This window comes from Chiloscyllium punctatum, chromosome 5 (assembly GCF_047496795.1).
Source record: "Chiloscyllium punctatum isolate Juve2018m chromosome 5, sChiPun1.3, whole genome shotgun sequence".
Lineage (NCBI taxonomy): Eukaryota > Metazoa > Chordata > Chondrichthyes > Orectolobiformes > Hemiscylliidae > Chiloscyllium > Chiloscyllium punctatum.
The window spans coordinates 15,843,716-15,870,494 of record NC_092743.1 but is presented as its reverse complement, the minus strand read 5'-3'; the positions used below and the strand labels follow the sequence as shown (position 1 = coordinate 15,870,494).

Here is a 26,779-nt window from a genome sequence, read left to right as displayed (position 1 = left end):
CCCTGTGGCAATACTATCTCAGATTGGGAGAGGCAGTGTGGACAGTTCTAAGGAAGGCTCTTCTGATTCTGTGTTGAATGTGAGGACTCCTAAAGAAGGAAGTATCTGTCCTGTGTTGTTAATGATGTGTAGACGTATTGGTGCTGTCTTCACCATTAAATTAATTCCTAGTCTGTTATGGAGATTGATGAATTATTATTACCACTTTACTATTTGTGGAATTCTATACATAACCAGGAAGAATGCAAATGTCAAATATAAGAAGCTGATTCCACAGAAGCTATGAAGATGTAATTGTAACACTGAGTTGGCAAAGAAAAAGTGCTTGCAATCATATCGCACATTTTCATTACCTCCGGACATTCCAACGCACACTTATAGCCAACATAGTACTTTGGAACTTTGTAGTCACCATAGTAATGTACGAAATGTGTCAGCAAGTTTGTAATTAGTGAAGTCCCATGAATAGTAAAGTAGATAGTGGTGCTAGTTAAAGGGTAAATATTATCCAGGATACCAGAAAGAACTGTTCCTTGAAGAAGTGCCACTGAATCTTCAGAATGAGAGGGGCAGTTAGTTTTCACTTAATGCCACACCAGAGATGGAGTCTCAGACAGTGTGGCTAGAATATTATGCTGGAATACTAGAATAGAATCTGTACTCGAGTGGGACTTGAACCTACAACTTACTAGTGAGAGTGCTATCAACTGAGCCATGGTAGACAAGCAGGAGGCTGGAAGAACGCAGCAAGCCAGGCAGCATCAGGAGGTGAAGATGTCAATGTTTCGGGCGTAATCCTTCCAAGGGTTACATCTGAAATGTTATGATTTGGAGATGCCGGTGTTGGACTGGGGTGTACAAAGTTAAAAATCACACAACACCAGGTTATTATCCAACCTGGTGTTGGACTATAAACAAATAAACCTGTTGGATTATAACTTGGTGTTGTGTGATTTTTAAATCTGAAACGTTGACTTCTTCACCTCCTGATGTTGCCAGGCTTGTTGTGTTCTTCCAGCCTCCTGCCTGTCTACCTCAGAATCCAGCATCTGCAGTTTTTTTTGTCTCTAATCAACTGAGCCACAGCTGATATAGTATGAAAGGGGGGTGGGGGGGTTAAATTCTAATGAGGGTAACATCTTATGAAATAAGTTTGGGTATTGGAAAGCTGCATGTTTTTGTGAACTAACAGTGTTAATGGCCGTTTATCTGCAAAGCAAGGAAACAGTCACTTTCCCACCTGAATATCAGTTAGGTTTCCCCATTAGGCCAGCAATTGTGTATCTCTCTCTTACTTTGTAAAGTGACATTATTAAATCAAACAGAATTGTGACGCTGACTTCTCTTTTTTAGAACACCGGTGGTGGCAGTTTCTATTGGACTTTCTGTCAAAAAAGAGGTAAAAAAAGAAATGTATGATTAAACTGGCCTTATCTTTCGACCCTGTATTTTGCATCGAATTGCATCACAATTTCATCTGTTGCCTTCCCCTCCCCAATTTCCTGCACTTCCTTAAGAAATTAACTCTGTGCTAGTTTGTTCCAGATAACCAATCCCCATTGGTGAGAACAGGGTTATTTGACTAGTCGGGCCATCATAGATAAATCTGATTGGGCATTTTCCAGCCAATCATTTTGTGGCTTGATTGGATGACAATGTGGAGCAGGTAGTTTCCTCCTCAGAGGACAACCCACTGAGGCTTGTAACTTGATAATAAAGCAGATACAGATTATGGAATGTGAAATATTCAGGAAATTGGACTGTGATTTTGGCTAAGTCTGAAGAGAGTTGGAGCTGTATCTATTAGACCCTGAAGAATTAGACTCTGGTTACATTTATTCATCCATGGGTTAGGGATGTTGCTGGCTAGGGCCAGGACTTATTGCCTATCCTCAAGCTCAGAGCTACCCACGTTGCTGTAGGCCTGGAGTCACATATAGGGAAGGATGACAGATTTCCTTCCCTCAAGTACATTAATGAACCAGATGGGATTTTTATGACAATTGATTGTGGTTACATGATAGCTATTAAACTAGCTTTTCAGTCCAGAGTTTGTTTTTAATTTTTGAATTCAAATCGTAACACTTGCCATGGTGGGATTTAACCCCACGTAACCCAACCTTTACCTGGATTACTTGCCCAGTGGTTTACCACGACATCATCACCTCAGTACATCAAATGTAAAGATCAACATTCTTCATCATAGATCTGCATTGAGATGGTTGTTTTTGACACTAGTATTCTGAGGGAAATAAGGTTGTGTGTTGATCTGACATATTAAATGTGAATGGAAGAGGTTCATAGATCAGACTGAAATACATTTTCAAGCCTTGGTGGAAGACGGCACAACATAAAAGTCGAATAATGTAGCAGAGCCAGTCATGGCTGTATGAGGAGGATTGGGTGATGTATTTTAAGAATAAATTATAGATTGATCCAAGTGGAGTATCACATTCATGGTGACAGGATTGACAAGTCAAAGCTAAAGCTTTCACATTTTGTCTTTCTCTGCCCCTCTCCCTACAAGTGTAGTTTACTGTCTGGAAGCACAGAATTGTGGAATTATCTTTCAGAGGATTTTAAAAATGGGACAAGGAAGTAAAACTCTAAAGAAAAACGGTGCATAACCCATCTCAAGGGGCAACACAGAAACAAAAATTTACTGCACATAAAGAGGCCACTTGGCCATCATTGTTCTGTATTAGAACTGCAAAGTTATGTGTGTTGGGTCAGAGGACTAGACATTCTCAGAAAGTCAAGCAGCATGTTTTGATATAACGGGAAAGGGAATGTGATGCCTGGCAGCTCTAATACCTGCCAAGGCTGAGTGGGTAGTACTTTCCCCTTGGAATTGGAAGGTGTGGGTTCAGGTGGTACTGCAAGGATTTGGGCATCAAGTTCAGGTTGACTGTTTAGTACTGGAGCACCTTTTGGAGAGTTTGGCTGTTTTTCAATGAGATGTTAATCTGAGGTTCTCTCTTTATCTCTCAAACAGCACCTAAAAACAATTTGTCTGGTCAATGTCACATTGCTGTTTGTGGAATCTTAACTGTAAATTGGTTTGCCATGTTTCCTCCTTTTACATATTGTCATGTGACTACACCATACAATGTAATTGTGGCACAGGAGATTATTTGTCCCAATGAGTCCTTTAAAGACTGACTGACTATAAACAGCTTTGGGATGTCCTGAGGATGTGAAAGGCACTATATGAATGCAAGTCCTTTTTATTCCATTTGTCAAGACTCTGTTTTTAAGGGTGGAATTAGGAATACGCAGTAGTATATAAGTGTCCATAATGTATTAGTGATCTTCGGAGTTCAAGAGTGACATTTGAGATAAAACATCTGCATTTTATTTCCAAACAAAAAAAGCAAAGAGCAGATTCTGGAAGTCAGAAACAAAAACAAAAATCATGGTAAAACTCTGCAGGTCTCTCTATGGAGAGAAAGCAAAATTAACATTGAGGTCCAGTCACCTCTGTCACAGCTGATTGTAGCTAGGATAGTAGCTACCTCAACTCTTTTTCATTTCTCCCCTTGCCCAGTCCCTGCCCACGTACATCCACAATTCCTCTTCTGCTTTACACTTCAGAATTTCCAGTTTGCAGGCTCCAGCCAGTTCCTCTTTACCATGGATATGCACTCCCACGTCTGTCCCCAATCAGGATGGACTCGGAGTTGTCCATTTCTTCCTGGGGAAAGAAAGGCCTGAACCGTTCCCATCCATCACCATCCTCCTCTGCCTGGCTGAGCTCATCCTCACTCTGAATAACTTCTCTTTTAACTCCTCTCATTTTCTTCAGGTCAAACAGGTGGCTATGGATACCCACTTGTGCCCCAGTTATGTCTGTCTCTTTGTGGGGTACATGGAACATTTCTTGTTCAGGTCCTATTCCGGCCCCCACCCATAATTCTTTCTCCGTTATATCAATCATACCATTGATGCTGCTTCACTCTCTCATCCGGAATTGGAAAAGTTGATCCATTTCAGTTCCAATTTCCATCCCTCTGTCACCTTCACCTGGTCCATCTCTGACTCCTCCCTTCCCTCCCTCAACATCTGTTTCCATTTCAGGGGATAGGCTGGACACCAATTTCCACCATAAATCCACTGACTCCCACAGTTACCTTGACTATCTATCCTCGCACTGGGCTTCCTGTAACCCCATTCCATTCTCACAGTCCCTCCATTTCCATCATATTCGTTCCCATCATATCAACTTCGACAAGGGAGCCTCCAAAATGTCACCTTCTTCCTCATCGAAGATTTCCCAGCTCTGTGGTTGACAAACACTCAGCTAGGTATCCTACATTTTGGCCCTCACTCCCTCTCTTACCTCCCACAACAGCGATAGGGTTCATCTCATCCTCACCTGCCATTCCCACCAGTCCCCACATCCAGAGGATCATTAACCACCACTTCCTGCAGGATACCTCCGTCAGATACATTAAACCCCTCCCCTCCCTTGTCAGCCTCCTGCAGGGACCATCCCCTCCAGGACACTGAGGTCCCCTCCATCTCACAAGCCCAACATGTCCCACATTCCTTTGTAATCACAGAAGGTACAATGCCTGGCTATTTACCTCCTCCCTTATCACTATGCAAGGCACTAGACACCTTCCAGGTGAAGCAGTGATTTACCTGAATTTCATTCAATCTAGTCTCCTGTATTCGCTGCTCAAAATATAGTCAGTTTTGGGAAATGAAGCACAGACTGGGCAACTGCTTTGCTGAACACCTCTGTTCTGTCAGCAAAAATAATCGAGTGCTTCCAATTACCTGCCATTTTAACACACCAGCATGTTCCTTTGCCAACACCTCTGTCTCAGGCTTGCTGCAAAGCTCAGCACAAATTGGAAGAACAGCACTTCATTTTCTGCTTGGGAAACCTACAACCTTCTCAACCCAATGTCAAGTTTGATCATTTTAGGGCTAAGCAACGTCTCCCATGTCCTTACCCCAACCCCCACACACTAGACTTGTCATCAGATGGGCTGTCACCACAGCCAACCCATTGTCAGCCAGTAATGATCCCCATTAGCAACTATTCATTCTCCCAGGCTGACTCTTACCCACTCCTTTGTCTGTCCAACTGTTGTTCTCTTTCTCTCTGAGCTCTATCTCCATCTACCGTTCACTCCTCCCCCCAATTTCCACTCCTACTACCCATCTTCAGCGTATACTGTAAACCAATCTTTTCTCAACTCCAATGAGCTCTGAACTCTGCTTTCTCTGCACAGATGCTGCCAGACCTGCAGAGTTTTCCCAGCAATTTCTGTTTTTGTTGTTGCACTTTGTTTCTCTGCCCAAATCATTCATTTCTAAAATTTTAGGTTATTTGGTGTTAGCAACTATTTCTTTGTTTTCATTGACTTCAGAAAATATTTTTTGTCCTAAATATGATAGCTTGTGGTTTTACACAATGCTAAAACACTCACCTGCAGATGACTAAGAGCTGCTCAATAGTCCAGATCATCTTGTAATACAGCATTAACTCCAGCTGCTTTACTGCCCTGTCATTGCTTTCTGAAACCTCTCTCTGCCGTCTCCTCCATTATCTAACATTGACCTCTGAACCACAAAATTTAAGTCCTCCCTCTGGTCTTAATCAAGATCGACACTCTGTGTTCCCTTTAATACTGCACTGACTGTTGGAGATGGAGGTGGACTCTATCTAGCTGCTCCAGAGATTGTAAAAGACCCCCCCAAAACCTTTTTTAAAAAAGACCTTAAGGAGTTATCCTGGACACATGACCAATATATATTCTCAAATAACACTACAAAAGAACAATTTATTTGGTCAAGATCACATTGTTGTTTATGGGATCTTACTATGCATCTACCAGCTGCTGCAATTCCCATGCTTTTGATTAAGGAAACGTTCATTGGCTGTTAAATGCTTTGAGACGCCTGGTCATGTGAGGCACTATATAAATGCAAGTTTGTCTTCCATCCATTTCCTGCTTCTCTTCCTCTCCTTCTTGCATCCCTTTCCTCCCTCCTTTCGCTTCCCAACGACCAGTTTCACGTGCACTGTTGATGTTCAGCTTTAGTCTTGCCCTCTCTGTCAACATCTCCAGTTTGGCTTGTCCCACAGTTAGTAATGGATGGGCAGGACTTTCTCTTCACTTAGTTATTGGGAAGATTAAAACCATTGTCATAGTCCCCAGCACAAACTCTTCTCCCTGGCCACTGACACTATTCCTCTTTGTGGCACTGACTGAAGTGTAACCAGATGGTTTGCAACTTTGGTGTGTGATTATTCATTCCAATCTGATCTTCTGAGTCCACATTCACACCACTATTAGGAATGCCTTTGTCCACCTCTGTAATTCTGCTCAGCATTTGCTCCTGTGTCAACTTGCCTGCTACTGAAACCTACCTCTGGGTCTTTGTAACACTTGAGGTGTGACTATTCTAATGCCTTCCTTGCTGGTCACCCACATTCTAACCTCTTGTGAACTTGAGGCCATCCAAAACTCTGCCTGTGTCCTAATCTGGACCTAACATTTTGTATTCATTCATAAGATGAGGGTGTTGCTGTCTAGCCCAGCATTTAATGTCCATCCCTAATCGCTCAGAAGGCAGTTAAGAGCAACTCCATTGTTGAGAGTCTGGAGTAACTTGTAGGCCTGCCCAGGTCAGAATGGCAGTTTCCTTCCCTAAAGAATATTAATGAACCAGATGGGCTTTTCCAAAACTTGACAATGGTTTCATGGTCATCATTAGACTCTCAATTGAATTCAAATTTCACCATCTGCAGTAACAGGGTTTGAACCCAGGTCCCCAGAACATTACCTGTGTCTCTGGATTAACAGTCCAGCAATAATACCACAAGGCCACGGCCTTCCCACGTTGACCTATCATCCTTATGCTCGTTACTTACACTAACCCCTGGTCAAGTAACATCTTGGTTTTTCAAATTCTCTTCCTTGTTTTCAAATCCCTCTCCACAATCTTGCCCTTGCCTATGTCTCTCACCTCTTCCAACCTCTCTTCCAATCTCACAACCCTCTGAGATATCTACACCCATCTATACCTGGCCACCTGTACGTGCCCAGTTTTAATTCCTCCCGTATTGGTGGCTGTGACTTCAGATGCCTCTCTTTATCCCATTTTACCCTTTAATATACTCCTTAATAGCTACTACTTTGACTCCAGTATTAGCCATCTACTTTACACCTCCCTGTGTGGCTCAGTGTCATTAGAGTGTCATAAGGCCTCTGTACAGCAGCTTTTTAATGTGAAAGTTGTTATATAAATATATTGTTGTAGAATGCCAGGTTGCTGATGACACTGTTTTCCCCCAATTTGTTTTTTTTCTCCCCCCAATAGCTTGAACTTGGCGTAATTTATAGCTGTGTTGAAGAGAAGTTATATACTGGCAGAAAAGGCCATGGAGCATTTTGTAATGGGCAGAAACTTCAGGCATCTACTCAGACAGGTTTGTTAACTTTCTCTGTTTAATGCTTTTGGGTGTTTGGGTGAAATGGCTATTTGAATAAACTTTGAACTCAGGGAACAAGAGTAAAGAAAGTAATGGAATTGCCTCTGGCAATGTGGGGTTGTTGGTCATTTCCTTGTTCACTATTCCTTTCACCAGCCCATTCACATGCCCCACTCTCTAGTTGTAGAGAATAGAAATGGCACCTTAGTGCACCCCATACAGGCAAACGTCTCTGAGCACTTCATGGGGCTTTTCCCCCTGACTCCCATTGAATCCAGGTTTGCTCGGGTTCCTTGATTCCATACTTGGTCAAATACAGCCTTGAAGCCAAGGGCTGTCACACTTGCCTCCCCTCTAGGGTACAGTTCTTTTGTCCATGTTTGAAACAAAGCTGTAATGAACGATAGGGAAAGGCTGAAAAAGGCTGGGGCTATTTTTCCTTGAGTGTCGGAGGGTTAGGGGTGACCTTGCAGAGGTTTGTAAAATCATGAGGGGCGTGGATAGTGTGAATAACCAATGTCTTTTTCACAGGGTAGGGGTGTCCAAAACTAGAGGGCATAGGTTTAAGCTGAGACAGGAACGATATAAGAGGAACCCTAAAATCAACCTTTTCACACTGAAGGTGGTTCGTGTATGGAACACGTTGCCAGAGGAAGTGGTGGAGGCTGGTAGAATTACAACATTTAAAAGACATCTGGATGGGTATATGAATAGGAAAGATTTAGATGGATATGGGCCGAATGCTGACAAAATGGGACGAGATTAATTTAGGGTGGTGGGCATGGGTGAGTTGGACCTAAGGGTCTGTTTCTGTGCTGTACACCTCTATGACTCTGTGCTGTTTCCCAGCGCTGTCAACAATTCCTTCTATCACTTTACTGATGATCAAGAGTAGACTGATGAGGCAGTTATTGGCTGGGTCAGATTTGTCCCGCTGTTTGCGGACAAGATACACCTCGGAAATTGTTCACATTGTCGGGTACTTGCCAGTGTTGTAACTGTACTGGTACAGCTAATCTAAGGGAGCAGCAAGTTGTGGGTGATGAGCCTTCAGTAATGTTGTCAGTAGTGTCCAGGGATGTGCAGCTAGGTGAATTATCCATGGTAAATGCGGGGTTAGGGTGGAGGGCTGGGTCAAAGTGGAATACTCTGTGGAGGGTCAGTACTGACTTGATGCGTCGAATGGCCTCTTTCTGCCTTGTAGGGGTTCTATGAGTCTAAATGCGACCATATCAGGAAAGAGTCTAAATAGAACTATGGGAAATACTAAGTGTCAAGTGGACATGTATAAACTCTCTCAGTGGTGAATGAGGTTGGTGAGTTCCAAGCATACACACACCTATTTTTATATGGGACTATAATGTTGTGAAAATAACAGAATCCTGGCTTTAGAAATGGTGAGCTTCAAAGTGATCGAAAAGTACAGGGAAGAAAAATTGGGACAAGAGGTGACAGTATTGATCAGGGAAGGTGTTGGAAAGGAAGATGTTCTTCAAGGGGTAAAGACATTTCGTAGAGTTCAACAAAAGGATATGATAATGTCTGTGCTACTCTGTGTAGGTCTTTAATTGGAGAAAGAGCTAGAGGAGCAAATCTGCAAGGAAATCAGATGTGTAAGAATTAGAGAGGTGATTATTTTCCCAAGGGGGCAGCATAGTGGCTCAGTGGTTAGCACCGCTGCCTCACAGTGCCAGAGAACCAAGTTCGTTTCCAGCTTCAGGTGATTATCTGTGTGGAGTTTGCACATTCTCCCTGTGTCTGAATGGGTTTCTCCCACAGTACAAAGATGCGCAGTTTAGGTGGTTTGGTCACATTAAATTGCCCATATTGTCCAGGGATGTGCAGGCTAAGGTGGGTTGGCCATGGGAAATGCAGGGTTTAATGTATATGGTAAGGGGTGGGTCTGGATGAGATGCTCTTAGGAGGGTTGGTGTGGACCTGATGGGCTAAATGGCCTATTTCCACACTAGGAATTCTATGAAATGCCAATTGGGATAATATTCATATGCAGGATAAGGGTGAGGAGAAATTTGTGAACTGTTCTCAGGAGAACTTCCTTGACCTGTGGTATTACTGGATCTGGTGCTAGGGAATGAGATAGCCAACTGGCTGTGGAAGAGCACTTGGGTCAAATGATCATTGTATCATAAGATGTACATTAGAAATGGAAAAGAGCAATGGAAAGAAGTATCTAACCTGGAACATACGAAGTGGAAAAGAGCTGACCTCAATGGAAAAGAGCAGTTCTCGCTAGTCAAGACCGGCAAGACAAGCTGTCATGGAGTAGTGGGTGAACTTGGAGGGAAAACATGTTGGGTGCATTCCTGTTGGGTACAGGAAGCAATGCAAGTTTTCCTTAAGATGGTGAGGAAGATGGAGAACATGATGAAACAAAAGGAATTTCCTCTAATGTATATCATAAACACTGTTTTAAATTTTTGTTTAGATTGAGAGCCAGACCAAATGGAATAGGTTGGGAAGTGAAGAGGAAAGTAAAATTGACCAAAAAAGGCTGAGAATAGATTGGCAATTAATAGAAAATGGGGCCCAAACATCATAGAACATAGAACATAGAAGAATACAGTGCAGTACAGGCCCTTTGGCCCTCGATGTTGTGCCGATCCAAGCCCACCTAACCTACACTAGCCCACTATCCTCCATATACCTATCCAATGCCTGCTTAAATGCCCATAAAGAGGGAGAATCCACCACTGCTACTGGCAGGGCATTCCATGAACTCATGACTCACTGAGTAAAGAATCTACCCCTAACATCTGTCCTATACCTACCACCCCTTAATTTAAAGCTATGCCCCCTCGTAATAGCTGACTCCATACATGGAAAAAGGTTCTCACGGTCAACCCTATCTAAACCCCTAATCATCTTGTACACCTCTATCAAGTCACCCCTAAACCTTCTTTTCTCCAATGAAAACAACCTCAAGTGCCTCAGCCTTTCCTCATACGATCTTCCTACCATACCAGGCAACATCCTGGTAAACCTCCTCTGCACCCGTTCCAGTGCCTCCACATCCTTCCTATAGTATGGCAACCAAAACTGCACACAATACTCCAGATGCCAATCAGATCTCTATCAGATGTAAACAGTAAGGGGGTCGAGTATGAGGTGATAGAGTGCATTTAGAGACTCCAGGCAAGGCGAGAATACTTGAGTACTCTGTATCAATGTTTACTGAGGAAGACAAAATATCAGGTGATAGTGGAGATAATGAAAAGGTGAAAATTGGGAAGCAGGAGGTACAGCAAAGCCTGGCTGTATTTCAGAGGGGATACATTGCCTGCTCAGGATGGATTGCATCTGACTCTGCAGGCTTTTCACCAGGGTAATACACCTAGTGATAGTTCCTTACCTTCGCACCACAACCCTGCTCATTCTTGCTCATAATCCAGTTCCCTCTTGAACAATATGACTGTATCTGTCTCCCAATACCACCCCCCCCTCCCTCACAGATCATAGCCAATAGCCCACATGAAATTTCTCCTCAGATCTCCATGCTGCTTTTAAACCTCTCGTTCTTGCTGGTTCTCCCTGTCTAATCTGACCAGAGCCTTTGTGATTTTGAACACCTCTATCAAATCTCTCTTTTCTGAGGAAGACTATCCCAACTTCTCCAAAATATCTACATATCTGAGCTTCCTCCTCCTTGTAAATCCTGTTTCCTCTTTTTGTATGTACCAAAGCTTAGTATTCAGGAAACCTTTGGTGCTCTAGAATCAATAATGCATATAAACATAAAAATGAATGTGGTGGTAGAAATACCTCTGATAAATAACCAATGTTGAGGCTTCTCTTCAGGAGTAGAGAGACATGTAGCTGAGGGAGGATGGGAGGTGGCCCAGCTGGAGCAGGGGCCATTTTGGCCTGTTTCTGTGCTATACAGCGTGTGTAATGTCTTATTTTGAAAACTTTTATGGATGTGTGAGCCAATCAGAAAGAGTTTTCTCATATTTTGTCCCCTCCATTCTGACATAAACCATGATAATTTCTGGGTGAAATATAATCCGCGAGGGAGATTTTCAAACCATGGTGTGTTTGAACTCAAGCTGCAGAAGTGAAAAAGTCATTGAATTAAACAATGTGCTCCCCAGGCCCCCACTTATTCAATGCTGATTTTTAGACTGAACCAGCTCCCTTGTCCTGAGCAAGCCAATCATTTAGAGAGGAAACAGCAATTCAAAGGACTTTGGAGCTAATTTCCGACAACACACACCTTTTTTATTTTGAGCAGTGCTGATCTGACGAGGTTTACTGTAAGTTCACTGAACACTTTTCTGTATTCTCTTCCAGACTTGTCAAAGGCTCTGATATTAACAGAACTTGGTTCGATTCGTGATCCAGTGGCAGTAAAGATGCTGTTTAATAATATGGAGAGGTTACTAAAAGTGCCAGCACATGGGTAAGATGGTCTAAACAATGCAGCTATTAACCAGTGTTCAAAAGAGCTTTGAAATGTTCTTTTGCAATAAAGGAAGGCTACTTACTCCTGACCCATTATCATAAAATTATGACAAAACCTTTTCCAAATGCAGAGTAAAATCTGAGGGGTTTAAGCATGAATAATAAAAGTATCATTTATTTAAGAGGTTTAGAAAGTGTTAACAAGGATTAAATTCTTTAAGTCTGACTGTCATTAATTGAGAGAACGATGTAAAGTTTTAATGCTACTACGTGAGTAATCCACAGGCCACTTTGAACCCTACCACGGCAACTGGTGAAATTTGAGTTCAATTCATATAAATAAAGCTAGGCTCAATAATGGTATCCATGAACCACTCTCAATTCCCGTGAAGGCCTATCTGCTTCATGTCCACCTGCTGTCCTGACCTAGAGTGGCCTACCTGTGGCTCCAGACCCACAGGAACGTGACTCCTAAATACTCTCTGGCCTAGCAAAACTCTCAATTTTAGGGCAATTGGGGATGGGCCACAAATGCTGACTTTGCCACTGAGGCCCACATCCCATGAAAGGAGACATTAAAAACTTAAAACACCCCTGAATTTCAATATTTTCTTGACAGATTTGGACTTAGATCTTGACACTTTTAATTACCTGGAATTATTCTTGCCATTATCTCTTGGCTGATATATTCTGTGCCTGTGCACTTCCTTCCACTTCACCTGATGAAGGACCAGTGCACTGAGAGTCTGTGATTTCAAATAAACCTGTTGGACTATAACTTGGTGCTATGTGACTTCTGACTTTGTCCACCTCAGTCCAACACCAGCACCTCCATATCAAAGATTGAAGATATTTGAGATTATTCTCAAAAGCAGCAAATGTCTTTCTCTTTAGGATGTTGACTGCTCTGTATTTCCATTATTTTCTGGCATTTCCCTTCATTTATTCATGTTAAACTGTTTACAATGCAGACTTTCTAGTTCCTCTACTATTTCCCATCATCTTCTCAATATCTTCCCTTGCATGTCACCATTTGGTCTTTTGACTGTTGTCCACTCGACTGTCCCACCTGATTCCCATGGGAACTGACAATTTAAATGACTCTCATCTGGCACTGTCCCTGTCCCTTTCAAACTCTGTAATCGATTGCCACCATCTCTCCTAAAAGTAGTCCTGGATATTCAGATAGCACAAGGTTCATAGATTGATCCTGGTGTGAAGGGATTTTCTTATGAGGAGAGTTTGGGACTCTCATTGGAATGAGAGTCAGAAAGTGTAGTGCTGGAAAAGCACAGCAGGTCAGGCAGCATCTGAGGAGCAAGAGAGTCGACGGTTTGAGCATAAACCTTTCATCAGGAATGACACACTTTTTGACTCTGATCTCCAGCATCTGTAATCCTCACTTTCTCCTAGGAATTGGAATGAGAAGTGACCTTATTGAAACAAGACTCTTCGAAGACTTAGAGTCATAGAAATGTACAACACGGAAACAGATCCTTCAGTCCAACATGTCGATGTTGACCAGATACCCTAAACTAATTTAGTCCCATTGGCCAGCATTTGGCCCATATCCCTCTTCAACCCTTCCTATTTGTATACCCATCCAGATACCTTTTAAATGTTGCAATTGTACCAGCCTCCTCCACTACCTCTGGCAGCTCATTCCATACGCCCACCCAGCCTCTGCGTGCAAACGTTGTCCCTTAGGTTCCTTTTAAATCTTTCCCCTCTCACCTTAAACCTGTGCCCTCTAGTTCTGGACTCTGCCACCCCAGGAAAAAAACCTTGGCTATTCACCCTATCCATGCCCCTCATGATTTTCTAAACCTCTACAAAATCATCGCCAGCGTCCTTGACAGAGTAGATACAGAAAGGTTGTTTCTCCCTTGTGGGAAAGTCTGGTTCCAGAGGGCACAATAAGGAGTTGCTCATTTTAAGACAGAATAGAAGGAATTTCGTCTCTGAGAATAGTGAATCTGTGAAATTCTTTACTGCAGAGGGATACTGAGGCGGGGTCCTTTAAGTATTTTCAAGGCTGAGATACCGGTTTTAATCAGTAAGGCGATTGAGGGATATAGGGACAAAGCAAGGAAGTGGAGTTAATGAATGGCAGAGCAGATTTGATGGGCTGAACGGTCTGCTTTTGCTCCTATGTATATCTTATGGTCTTCTTCTCTAACCCTTGCAAACTGCCATGTTATGTCTAAACTCCCTTTCCTCTCCAAAAATCCTTGAATTCACCTCCCAAACCCACATGTTGTTATCAAGAATTTTGGCTACACCATCTATCTTATCTATATCTATTTAATCATACACTGGGACTCTGTCCTTACAGCTCTCTGTGGTGTGGAGGCCTAGGGATTTTCAATCCTCTGAAGAAATCCCTCCTCACCTCCTTCTTAAATTAGCACCCTTTCATTCTGAGAGTATGTCAGTCTCCCAAGAGAGGAAACATCCTCTCAGCATTTGCCCTGAAAACTCCTTAAAGAATGCGACATCTTTCAGTGAGATCACTTCTCATTCTTCTCAGCTCTCAATTATTCACTGACCTACATCCTAGTGTTTCACAGGCTCTGATATTAAATACTCATCCTTGTGCCCTGATCCCTTTATCGCTATAGCCTTCTCCAGCTGGATAACACTCAGGAGAACTCTGCATGTTCCAATTCTGGCCCTCCTGTTTAAGCTCCATGCTCCATGCCTTTGCCTGATCACTAGAACAAGATAACCTGTAGATCTAAAAATCATCACTTTAATGGCCATGGTTAGAAACTGGGGCTAGTCAGCTAGACAAATCTGCAAATGAGGAGAGCACCTCAAACCCTTTCTTTTCTAAAAGGAAGGAGCCTTCAAATGGTGGGCAGTGATGTCACAAAGCTAGTCCCTTTTTTCTCTATAAGCTGTTCCTTGCCTCAATGATACTCCGTCCTTGATTTTTTCAGTGAGGTAATAAATTAGCCTGGGCTCCAGTCAGTCTGGTTTGGTAAAGGGATGAAAAGGATTTTCAGAGGCCTCTTGTTTATATGTAAACAAGTGAGACTTCAGGCCAAAGTGGTCATGTTTTAGAAGTGACCTGTATAATGAAAGGGGAGTGGTCAGCTCGCTAGCTGAGCAGTTTAGTTCAGTCCAGAACTGGTTGGGAGTTCAACATTGAGCTGTGTGGAACCAAACTCTCTCTGTCTGCCCTTCTAACTTCAACCTGTAAACATCTGTTCCATTAATTTATCCTGATTTTTAAGGGGGTTTGCTTATTGGGACCATTGTGTGGATTCAGAATGGCATAATTACCTCTAGTTTGATAAACTGAGTTCTGTAAGGGCTCTTTATTCTGTTCTTTGTGTTTCACTGTGTAATTTTGTGAATAAAGTTTTGTCTGTTTTAAAATCTAGTAGTCAATCTAGCTAACTAATTCTGGGTAATTTTCACTGTACACTTACTGAAACAAATGGCAAAGTTATGGTCTGGGCTACCTGCTTAAGAATGTTTTGAGTGGCCTGGCTTAGTCCCTAACAGCGAATACAATCTTCTCTGTGCAGATTTTGGACTACAATTGGGGTGGTACGGTGGCTCAGTGGTTAGTACTGCTGTCTCACAGTGCCAGGGACCCGGGTTCAATTCCAGCGTCGAGTATATTCTCCCTGTGTCTGCATGGGTTCCTTCCCACAGTCCAAAGATGTACAGTTTAGGTGATTTGGCTATGCTAAATTTCCCATAGAGTTCAGGGATGTGTAGGTTAGGTGCATTAGTCACGGGTAAATGTAGAGTAATAGGGTAGAGGGAATGGGTTTGGCTGGGATACTGTTCAGAGTATCATTGTGAGCTTGTTGGCCAAAGGGCCTGTTTCCACACTGTTGGGATTCTATGAATCACACTGGTCTTATTTTGTTTGTTGTTTTCTATCGGTTCCTAGGATCAGGATTGTGGGAAGTGCCGCTCTGGATCTTTGCCACGTTGCAGCGGGTGATGTTGATGCCTTTTACCAGTTTGGCCTCCATTGTTGGGACATGGCAGCTGCTGCCGTCATTGTGGGGGAGGCTGGAGGAATCATGATAGATACAGCAGGTAGGGGGCACCGGCCAATGAATTTGGTCCAGTATTGGTACTTCAGTTTTTTTGGGATCAGATCCAGCCAGGAATCGCAGCCTCAAAACTTCTAGTCTCACATTCCTTCTCTATTTAAAGTCATCGAGATCATAGACCCTGCAGTGCAGCTCGTCTTTGCCGTACAGATATCCTAAATTAATCTAGTCCCCATTTGCCTATATTTCTCTAAACCCTTTCTATTCATGTACCCTTACAAATGCCTTTTAAATGCTGCAATTGTACCAGCCTCCACCATTTCCTCTGGCAGCTCATTCCATACACGCACCACCCTCTGCATGAAAAATATCTTCCTTAGGTCTCTTTTATATGTTTCCCCTCTCACCCCAAACCTATGTCCTCTAGTTCTGGAATTCCCCATCCCAGGGAAAAGACCTTGTCTATCCACCCTTATCCAGGCCTCTCATGACTTTATAAACCTTAAAAGATCACCCCTCGGCCTCTGATGCTCCAGGGAAACCAGCCCCAGCCTATTCAACCTCCCCCTATAGCTCAAACCCTCCAACCCTGGTAACATTCTGAGTTAGTATCCAGTGAGTACCACGCCCACCTTGTTTCCTTCTGTTTATGTGGACTGGGGGTGCCTCCCTCTGATATCTAACAGTTAGTTGATTAGCTTGAGTCCACCAATTATAACCTGAGAGCAGTGTCGCTGATGAAATATGCAGGAGACAGTTTGTTAATATGCAGGCTAGGACTCTTTCATCCTGGCTTCAACAAACCTGGTCAACCAGCCAACCAATGTCCTTGATGTCTTTCTCACACCTCCTGTCACCCTACGGCCTGGAAGAATTCCATTCCATTCTCCCTGTTTCTCTATCTCTTTTGTATCTTTTCTGATGATGCCACCTTCGCAGAGATGTTTCTGATATTTCCTCCTTATTCTTCAACCAAAGCCAGTGCCCATCCATCCCTATTTCCCACATTTCGACCATAACCCCTTTCCTTTCCTCCCAGAACAACAATGTTTTGCCTCGCCCTCACTTTCCACCAGCCTTTGCATTCAAGGGATCATTCTAAACCATTCCAGCAGCTCCAGAGAAGTCAAGAGTGTGGTATTGGAAAAGCACAGCAGGTCAGGTTGCATCCGAGGAGCAGGAAAATCCATTTCATGCACCTCTGCCCTTGAACCCCCACCCCTCCAACCGCACCAAGGCCAGAACACCCCCCCCCCGCCGGTCCTCACCTTCCATCTCACCAACCTCCATATACAATGCATCATCCTCCTCCATTTCCGCCACCTACAAAACGGACCCCACCATCAGGGATATATCATCCCTACCTGCTTTCCATAAAGAACATTCCCTTCGCGACTCCTTATCAGGTCCACGCCCCTCACCAACCCACCCTCCCCTCCCGGCACCTTCCCCTGCCACTGCAAGAATTGCAAAACCTGCGCCCACACCTCCCCCCTCACCTCCATCCAAGCCCCAAAATAGCCTTCCACATCCATCAGAGTTTTACCTGCGATTCTCCTGCTCCTCGGATGCTGCCTGACCTGCTGTGCTTTTCCAGCAGCATACACTCGACTCTAATCTCCAGCATCAGCAGTCCTCACTTTCACCTCCAGAGAAGTGCCAGCACCTAACATATCATCTCCCTCCCCTCCATTGTCAGCATTCCCCAGGGACCATTCCATTTGTGACACACTGGTCTACTCATTCATTATTCCTAACACTTCCTCATTCCCCGCATGGCTTCTTTCCTCACTGCCCAAGGTGCCAAACATTCCAGATGAAGCAGTATTTCATTTATGTTTTTTCTCAATCTAATCTAGCGTACTCACTGCTCACAATATGGTCTCCCTTACATTGACAAGACTAAACTCCGACAGGGTGACGCCTTTGCAGAAGAATCACCCTGACCTTCCAGTTGCTTGCACTTTCAGTATACCGTCCTGCTCTTGTGCTTACTTTTCCATCTAAAGTCTGCTGTGGTGCCTAATGTAAGCTGGAGAAACTGCACCTCCTCTTCTGCCTAGGCATTTTATGGGCTCCAAGACTCAACATTGAGTTCAACAAATTCATAGCAGGACCTCTATTTTCTGTTTTGATTACATTTCTCCTCCAAGTCCCCATCTCTTGTTTGTTGTGTGCAAAGCCAACCTATTTTCAAGTAACCACCTCTATCAAAAACGCCAATTTTGCACCTCAATCCCTCCTTTATGCCCATCACCACTATCACTTATTTTGACTTTTTTTTTTGTCTGGACATCATCTGTTCCACAGCACCTACTCCCCTTTGTCAGCAGCATTAGGTGTGGACATGGCATTTTCTGCCCATCACTAATTGCCCTTGAGAAGGCGGTGGTGAGCTTCCTTCTTGAACCACTGCAGTCTATGTGGTGTAGGTACAGCCATAGTGTTGTTAGGGGAGAGCTGAGCACCATCATTAATACGGAGTGAACTTATTGACTCAGATCATTTTACAACAGTCTGTTGTCAATCGTATCAATTTCATCTGTTTCTCCCTCACTTGCTCCCAGGTTTTCTGTTATTGATATCATTGCTTTGTGGACGTCATTAAGATAAGTTGAGTGTTGATACCACACACGTTGATATTTCTTACCAGCGTTGTCCAAGTTTACAGCATCCAAATTTTATCTAGGGTTTGTGAAAAGTTCAACCTGCTTTTACAGAGCAGCCTTCAGTTCTGATTATCTGCTTTCTAGGAGGACCACTGGACCTAATGTCTCGGAGAGTGGTGGCAGCTGGCACTTTGGAGATGGCGTATCAGATTGTTAAGGAACTGCAGCCTGTGGCCTATGAACGGGACGATAGCACTGAAGACACAAGTCACTCACTGTGCAAATAGTGACCATTTCAGAACATGCACTGGTGGAACTGTAGCAAAATCACAACGCTGAAACCTTACAAATAACTTAACAGAGACAAGCAGCTCTGATGTCCACACTGCACTGGTATTTATAACAAAAATCATAATAGTAAACTGGTCCTGCTTTTCCTCGACCATCAACAATATGTATCTTCTATGAACTACGTTGGTTGAACTTTCTACTGTTGCTGTTGAATGTTTTGGAGAGTCTGATGGTGGGATAAATCTAACGGGTTGACTTATGGTTTTATATTGATTTTGATGGAGTGATGTGCTCGATGAGGTGTAAAGCCAGAATCGCATCTGGTCCCGTCAGCTCCTTAATGCACAGACTAGGTTCGAACCTCTCCCAACCTTCAGTATAATTTATTTAAAATTCGGTACTCTGTTTCTGACAGAGACATAGTGATGCATGATGGGATTGTGCAACAATCTGGAACAATAACTGTGATTGTATAAAATATCAGCAATTTCCAAAATCTAATTTATGGTCACGATTCTGACTGATGTCCAGGTTAATCTCCTGTCTGTTATCTAACCTTTCAACAAATTCATGAAGTATTCACCTACTCGTGAAGAAAATAAAAGTCATGGATTACATCTATGCTTCCTCACTTAAATGGTTCTTTGTTTAGATGCAATCCCATCTATGTTTTATACTACCTGAAAACCATTTGAATCAGATTTAAATGGGTCAGTCAGAGAGCAGAGTGGATGATGATGAATACCACAACCCATTATCAGTTAATTCTTTCATGAGATGTGGGTGTTGCTGGCAACGCAGCAATTGTTGTCCAATCCTAACTGTTCTTGAACAGAGTAGTTTATTTGACAATTTCCGAGGGTAATTAAACAAACTTAGTATAGGCCAGATCAGGTGAGGATGGAAGATTTCCTGAACTAGATTGGATTTTTACAAAAATTAATGATAATTGGCATGGTCACTATTGCTGAGGCTAGCTTTGTATTTCTGATTTTACTATTAAAACCATATCCCCCAAAACATTAGCCTGTTCCAGTGGCATTACCACCACCTCCCTTGCAACATTGGACATGGTCTAAAACAGTGGTCGGTGCCAATAATTTATACCATCAAACATCAATGTCACTCTAGAATAACTGAATCCAAATGTTGATGTGTCTGCAACTGGTTTTCATTGTAATTATCATCAAGTACAGTTTTCATTGCAAAGTGTAACAGTCTGTAAACATAGACACATGAGATGACTATTTTTTAAAAAGAAGTCCTATTTTTAAATCTTTTATTTCAGGGTTTTATTCATTTTACTGAGTGGAATGTTGGCATAGAAATAAAATATAATTGTTCATTAATAAATAGTCTTACATTCTTGTTTTATTTCATATGTCAAACTTGTTTTACTCTTTTTGATATGTACAGATTCTAGAGTGAAAGCGAATTGAGAAACATAATTAAAATGAAATCAATCGAAACATTCAAGAGGGAAGGCAGGGAGAATGTGCAGTGCTCCAGGGAAAAATCTGGAACGTGGCACCGGACGCATTGCTTATTCAGAGAGCCAGTGCTGTAACCATTCTGTGAAAGGCTTTAAAACTTAAAAAGATTAAAGCCTCTAATACTTGGGCTAAATTTCACATCATTGGAATCAATTGACTTGTAAAATAGTTACCTCTGTCTCAGAGTACTACTCGTGTGGCCTGGTGGTCCTGTTACTGTGTGTGTGCGCGCGCGTGCGCCTTGGTTACATATTAGTCTTCCTATTGAAGAGGTGGTTCAAGGTGATTTTAATAGAGGTGTTGAAAATCATGATTTGGAGATGCCGGTGTTGGACTGGGGTGTACAAAGTTAAAAATCACACAACACCAGGTTATAGTCCAACAGGTTTAATTGGAAGCACACTAGCTTTCGGAGCGACGCTCCTTCATCAGGCGATTGTGGAGGTCACAATTGTAAGGCACTGTAAACTTTTGCCATAAATTCTGTGCCTTACAATTGTGTTCCTTTGTCATTGCAAAAAGCAGCTCTTCATTGTGGTAGAGGATCTCCATAGCCAGAAAATGTGTTGCTGGAAAAGCACAGCAGGTCAGGCAGCATCCAAGGTGCAGGAGAATCGACGTTTCGGGCATGAGCCCTTCTTCAGGAATGAGGAAAGAAGGGCTCATGCCAGAAACGTCGATTCTCCTGCTCCTTGGATGCTGCCTGACCTGCTGCGCTTTTCCAGCAACACATTTTCAGCTCTGATCTCCAGCATCTGCAGTCCTCACTTTCTCCTAGAAGATCTCCATAGCCACACAGCTGTTCAATGGCGAGGTTGTAATGATTGCCCTTCCCACCTTCGTAGAGACGAGTGACAATCCGCAGTCACCCAGACTCTCCCTATGGAGATTACAGAGAGATTCCAATGTTTTCTGTTACTAATTATTGAAGCTAAAAATGAATTATGCAATGTATCTCCTTTATGGGACCATCCACCAATAAATTTAGAGTTTTCCAGGCTGGCCCGAAAATAGAGTTGCACAATGTATGTGCTCCCTGGTTGAAAAAGTCAGTTACTACTGTGAGCCTCTTTAATCATTTTAATTTGGAGTGCAATAGGAGGGTAATAGGAGTTATGGAGCCAAGGTAAGATGACGCAGTTAGGGTAGAGAGCAGCAGTGATCTCACCAGCAGAACGAACTGGAGAGGCTGAATGAACCATTTCTGCAGGTGCCAGATATCCATCTCAAAAGGATTAGATTCACCAATAAAAATAATCTAATGTTAAATTTGTCATCATTTTGTCCCACCAAAACTAGAATACAACAGATGGCCTGTTCTTGTGTAGATCTAGAATCAAGTTTGCACAGTAGACAATTCATTAAGCTTGAAATTAGAACAAACTGAATTTGAATCCAGAAAAGCATTTCTTTATAACCATGACATACACTGACCCAGAACACCTACAGTACAGGACAAATTGTGTTCTGGCCAATATGCAGGGATTGGAATGAGGTCAGCCAGGTGGACCTCATAGAACAAGGGTTCCCAGATTGGACCAGGTCAACAGCCCCAATCTGGGAGCCCTGGCTGAGACATATAAACAGGCATCCCAGGGGTTCTGCTCCATGTAGGAGCGGGCTCTGAGCTAGCTGGGTCAGTGTCATATACTATGCATATGTGAATAAAGGGTGACCTGGTGATGGGCTACCAGCATTTATGGAGTTATTTCACAATACATATTCCTCTGTCAGTGTTGTTAAATCATACTATCTGTTCTTCATCACACAGCTATTTTTGTGGAAGGGGTTTGGCTGCTACATTTCAATACGATTATAAGTTCAAAAAGATTACTTTGTGTATAAAAGACTTTAGAAAGGTGGTCTCCTCCCAGAATGGTGGTCTCCTCCCAGAATTATGGTCTCGTCCCAGAATGGCGGTCTCATACCAGAATGGTGGTCACGTCCCAGAATGGCGGTCTCCTCCCGGAATAGAACATAGAACATAGAACAATACAGCACAGAACAGGCCCTTCGGCCCACGATGTTGTGCCGAACATTTGTCCTAGCTTAAGCACCTATCCATGTACCTATCCAATTGCCAATTAAAGGTCACCAATGATTCTGACTCTGCCACTCCCACAGGCAGCGCATTCCATGCCCCCAGCACTCTCTGGGTAACGAACCTACCCCTGACATCCCCCCTATACCTTCCACCATTCACCTTAAATTTATGTCCCCTTGTAATACTCTGTTGTACCCGGGGAAAAAGTCTCTGACTGTCTACTCTATCTATTCCCCTGATCATCTAATAAACCTCTATCAAGTCACCCCTCATCCTTCGCCGTTCCAACAAGAAAAGGTCTAGCACTCTCAACCTATCCTCGTACGACCTATTCTCCATTCCAGGCAACTTCTTGGTAAATCTCCTCTGCACCCACTCCAAAGCTTCCACATCTTTCCTAAAGTGAGGCGACCAGAACTGCACACAGTACTCCAAACGTGGCCTTACCAAGGTCCTGTACAGCTGCAACATTACCTCACGACTCTTGAATTCAATCCCTCTGCTAATGAATACTAATACACCATAGGCCTTCTTACAAGCTCTATCCACCTGAGTGGAAACTTTCAAAGATCTATGAATATAGACCCCAAGATCCCTCTGCTCCTCCACCTTACTAAGAACCCTACCATTAACCCTGTATTCCGTATTCTTATTTGTCCTTCCAAAATGGACAACCTCACACTTGATAGGGTTGAACTCCATCTGCCACTCCTCAGCCCAGCTCTGCATCATATCCAAGTCCCTTTGCAGCCGACCACAGCCCTCCTCACTATTCACAACTCCACCAATCTTCATATCGTCTGCAAATTTACTGACCCACCCTTCGACTCCCTCTTCCAAGTCATTAATAAAAATTACAAACAGCAGAGGATCTGGAACTGATCCCTGCGGAACTCCACTTTTTTTTAGATTAGATTAGATTACTTACAGTGTGGAAACAGGCCCTTCGGCCTAACAAGTCCACACCGCCCCGCCGAAGCGCAACCCACCCATACTCCTACATCTACCCCTTACCTACACTATGGGCAATTTAGCATAGCCAATTCACCTGACCTGCACATCTTTGGACTGTGGGAGGAAACCGGAGCACCCGGAGGAAACCCACGCAGACACAGGGAAAATGTGCAAACTCCACACAGTCAGTCGCCTGAGACAGGAATTGAACCTGGGTCTCTGGTGCTGTGAGGCAGCAGTGCTAACCACTGTGCCACCGGGCTGCTTGGTTCCAGGCTAAATATTTACCAACTACCACCACTCTCTGACTTCGACCAGTTCGCCAGTTCTCTATCCAACTGGCCAAATTTCCCTCTATCCCATGCCTCCTGACTTTCCGCATAAGCCTACCATGGGGAACCTTATCAAATGCCTTACTAAAATCCATGTACACTACATCCACTGCTCTACCCTCATCCACATGCTTGGTCACCCCCTCAAAGAATTCAATAAGACTTGTAAGGCAAGACCTACCCCTCACAAATCCGTGCTGGCTGTCCCTAATCAAGCAGTGTCTTTCCAGATACTCATAAATCCTATCCCTCAGTACCCTTTCCATTACTTTGCCTACCACAGAAATAAGACTAACTGGCCCGTAATTCCCGGGGTTATCCCTATTCCCTTTTTTGAACAGGGGCACAACATTCACCACTCTCCAGTCCCCTGGTACCACCCTCGTTGACAGTGAAGACAAAAAGATCATTGCCAACAGCTCTGCAATTTCGTCTCTTGCTTCCCACATAAAATCCTAGGATATATCCCGTCAGGCCCGGGGGACTTGGCTATCCTCAAGTTTTTCAAAGTGCCCAACACATCTTCCTTCCTAACAAGTATCTCCTCTAGCTTACTAATCCGATTCATACTCTCCTCTTCAACAATACGGTCCCTCTCATTTGTAAATACTGAAGAAAAGTACTCATTCAAGACCTCTCCTATCTCTTCCGACTCAATACACAGTCTCCCACTACTGTCCTTGATCGGACCTACCCTCGTTCTCGTCATTCTCATGTTTCTCACATACGCATAAAAGGCCTTGGGGTTATCCTTGATCCTACCTGCCAAAGATTTTTCATGCCCTCTTTTAGCTCTCCTAATCCCTTTCTTCAGCTCCCTCCTAGCTATCCTGTATCCCTCCAACGCCCTGTCTGAACCTTGTTTCCTCAACCTTATGTAAGCCTTCTTCTTCCTTCGTAGACATTCAACCTCCCTCGTCAACCAAGGTTCCCTTCCAATCAATATTTGGGAAGTTGAAATCGCCCATGACTACTACCCTGTGGCTTCTGCACCTTTCCAAAATCTGTTTCTCCACATCTCTGCTGCTATTGGGGGGCCTATAGTAAACACCCAACAAGGTGACTGCTCCTTTCCTATTTCTGACTTCAGCCCATACTACCTCCAAAGGGAGATCCCCCTCGAACTGCCTTTCTGTAGCCGTTATACCATTTCTAATTAGCAACGCCACCCCTCCTCATTTTTTACCACCCTCCCTAATCTTACTGAAACATCTGTAACTAGGAACCTCCAACAACCATTTCTGTCCCTCTTCTATCCACGTTTCCGTGATGGCCACAACATCGTAGTCCCAAGTACAAATCCACGCCATAAGTTCACCCACCTTATTTCTGATACTCCTTGCGTTGAAGTATACACACTTGAACCCATCTCTGTGTCCCGCAAGTATTCCCTGTCAGTGCTACTTTCTCCACAGACTCCCTACATTCTTGGAATGGTGATCTCGTCCCAGAATGGCAGTCTCATCCTGTAGTGGCGGTCTCCTCCCGGAATGGTGTTCTTGTCCCAGAATGGCGGTCTCGTCCCAGAATGGTGTTCTCGTCTCAGAATGGCGGTCTCGTCCCAGAATGGTGGTCTCGTCTCAGAATGGCGGTCTCATCCCAGAATGGCGGTCTCGTCCCAGAATGGTGGTCTCGTCCCAGAATGGTGGTCTCGTTCGGAATGGTGGTCTTGTCCCAGAATGGCGGTCTCATCCTGTAGTGGCGGTCTCCTCCCGGAATGCTGTTCTCATCCCAGAATGACGGTCTCCTCCTGGAATGGTGGTCTCGTCCCAGAATGGCAGTCTCATCCTGTAGTGGCGGTCTCCTCCCAGAATTGTGTTCTCATCCCAGAATGGTGGTCTCCTCCCGGAATGGTGTTCTCATCCCAGAATGGTGGTCTCCTCCCGGAATGGTGTTCCCATCCCAGAATGGTGTTCTCATCCCAGAATGGTGGTCTCCTCCCAGAATGGCGGTCTCATCTGAGAACGACGGTCTTGTCTGAGAATGACGGTCTCATCCTGTAGTGGCGGTCTCCTCCCGGAATGGTGTTCTTGTCCCAGAATAGTGGTCTCGTCCCAGAATGGCGGTCTCCTCCCGAAATGATGGTCTCGTCCGGAATGGTGGTCTCGTCCCAGAATGGTGGTCTCGTCCCAGAACGGTGGTCTCGTCCCAGAATGGTGGTCTCATCTCAGAATGGCGGTCTCATCCCAGAATGGCGGTCTCGTCCCAGAATGATGGTCTCATCCCAGAATGGCGGTCTCGTCCCAGAATGGCGGTCTCGTCCCAGAATGATGGTCTCATCCCAGAATGGCGGTCTCGTCCCAGAATGGCAGTCTCATCCTGTAGTGGTGGTCTCCTCCCAGAAAAATGTTCTCATCCCAGAATGGTGGTCTCCTCCCGGAATAGTGGTCTTGTCCAGAATGGTAGTCTCGTCCCAGAATGGCGGTCTCATCCTGTAGTGGCGGTCTCCTCCCGGAATGGTGGTCTAGTCCCAGAATGACAGTCTCCTCCCAGAATGGTGGTCTCCTCCCGGAATGGTGGTCTCCTCCCGGAATGGTGGTCTCGTCCCAGAATGGCGGTCTCATCCTGTAGTGGCAGTCTCGTCCCAGAATCGTGGTCTCGTCCCAGAATGGCGGTATCGTCCTAGAATGATGATCTCGTCCCAGAATGGCATTCACATGCCGGAATGGTGATCTCGTCCCAGAATGGCGGTCTCGTCCCAAAATGGCGGTCTCGTCCCAAAATGGCGGTCTCGTCCAGAATGGTGGTCTTGTCTCGGAATGGCGGTCTCCTCCTAGAATGACGGTCTCATCCTGTAGTGGCGGTCTCCTCCCGGAATGGTGTTCTCATCCCAGAATGGCGGTGTTCTCCCAGAATGGTGTTCTCATCCCAGAATGGCGGTCTTCTCCCAGAATGACGGTCTCATCCTGTAGTGGCGGTCTCCTCCCGGAATGGTGTTCTCGTCCCAGAATGGCGGTCTTGTCCCAGAATAGTAGGCTCGTCCCAGAATGGTGGTCTCCTCCCGAAATGATGGTCTCCTCTCAGAATGGTGGTATCGTCCCAGAATAGTGGTCTCATCCCAGAATGGCGGTCTCGTCCCAGAATGGCGGTCTCATCCTGTAGTGGCGGTCTCCTCCTGGAATGGTGTTCTCATCCCAGAATGGCCGTCTCGTCCCAGAATGGTGGTCC

At 44.2% G+C, this 26,779-nt stretch overlaps 1 protein-coding gene across 3 annotated transcripts in view; it reads left to right on the top strand.

Moving 5' to 3' along the window:
* Positions 1-20,141, top strand: part of impa2 (inositol monophosphatase 2) — a 38,030-nt gene extending 17,889 nt beyond the window's left edge. For 2 of the 3 annotated variants that reach the window (XM_072569824.1, XM_072569823.1), the window contains 5 exons: positions 1,354-1,399; positions 7,339-7,447; positions 11,759-11,867; positions 15,780-15,931; positions 18,642-20,141. In XM_072569824.1, coding sequence (XP_072425925.1) covers positions 1,354-1,399; positions 7,339-7,447; positions 11,759-11,867; positions 15,780-15,931; positions 18,642-18,784 — 559 coding nt within the window. In that variant the 3' untranslated portion in view covers positions 18,785-20,141. The remainder of the gene's footprint in view (positions 1-1,353; positions 1,400-7,338; positions 7,448-11,758; positions 11,868-15,779; positions 15,932-18,641) is intronic. The other variant, XM_072569825.1, reaches the window with a different exon arrangement.
* Positions 20,142-26,779: the final 6,638 nt, after the last annotated feature.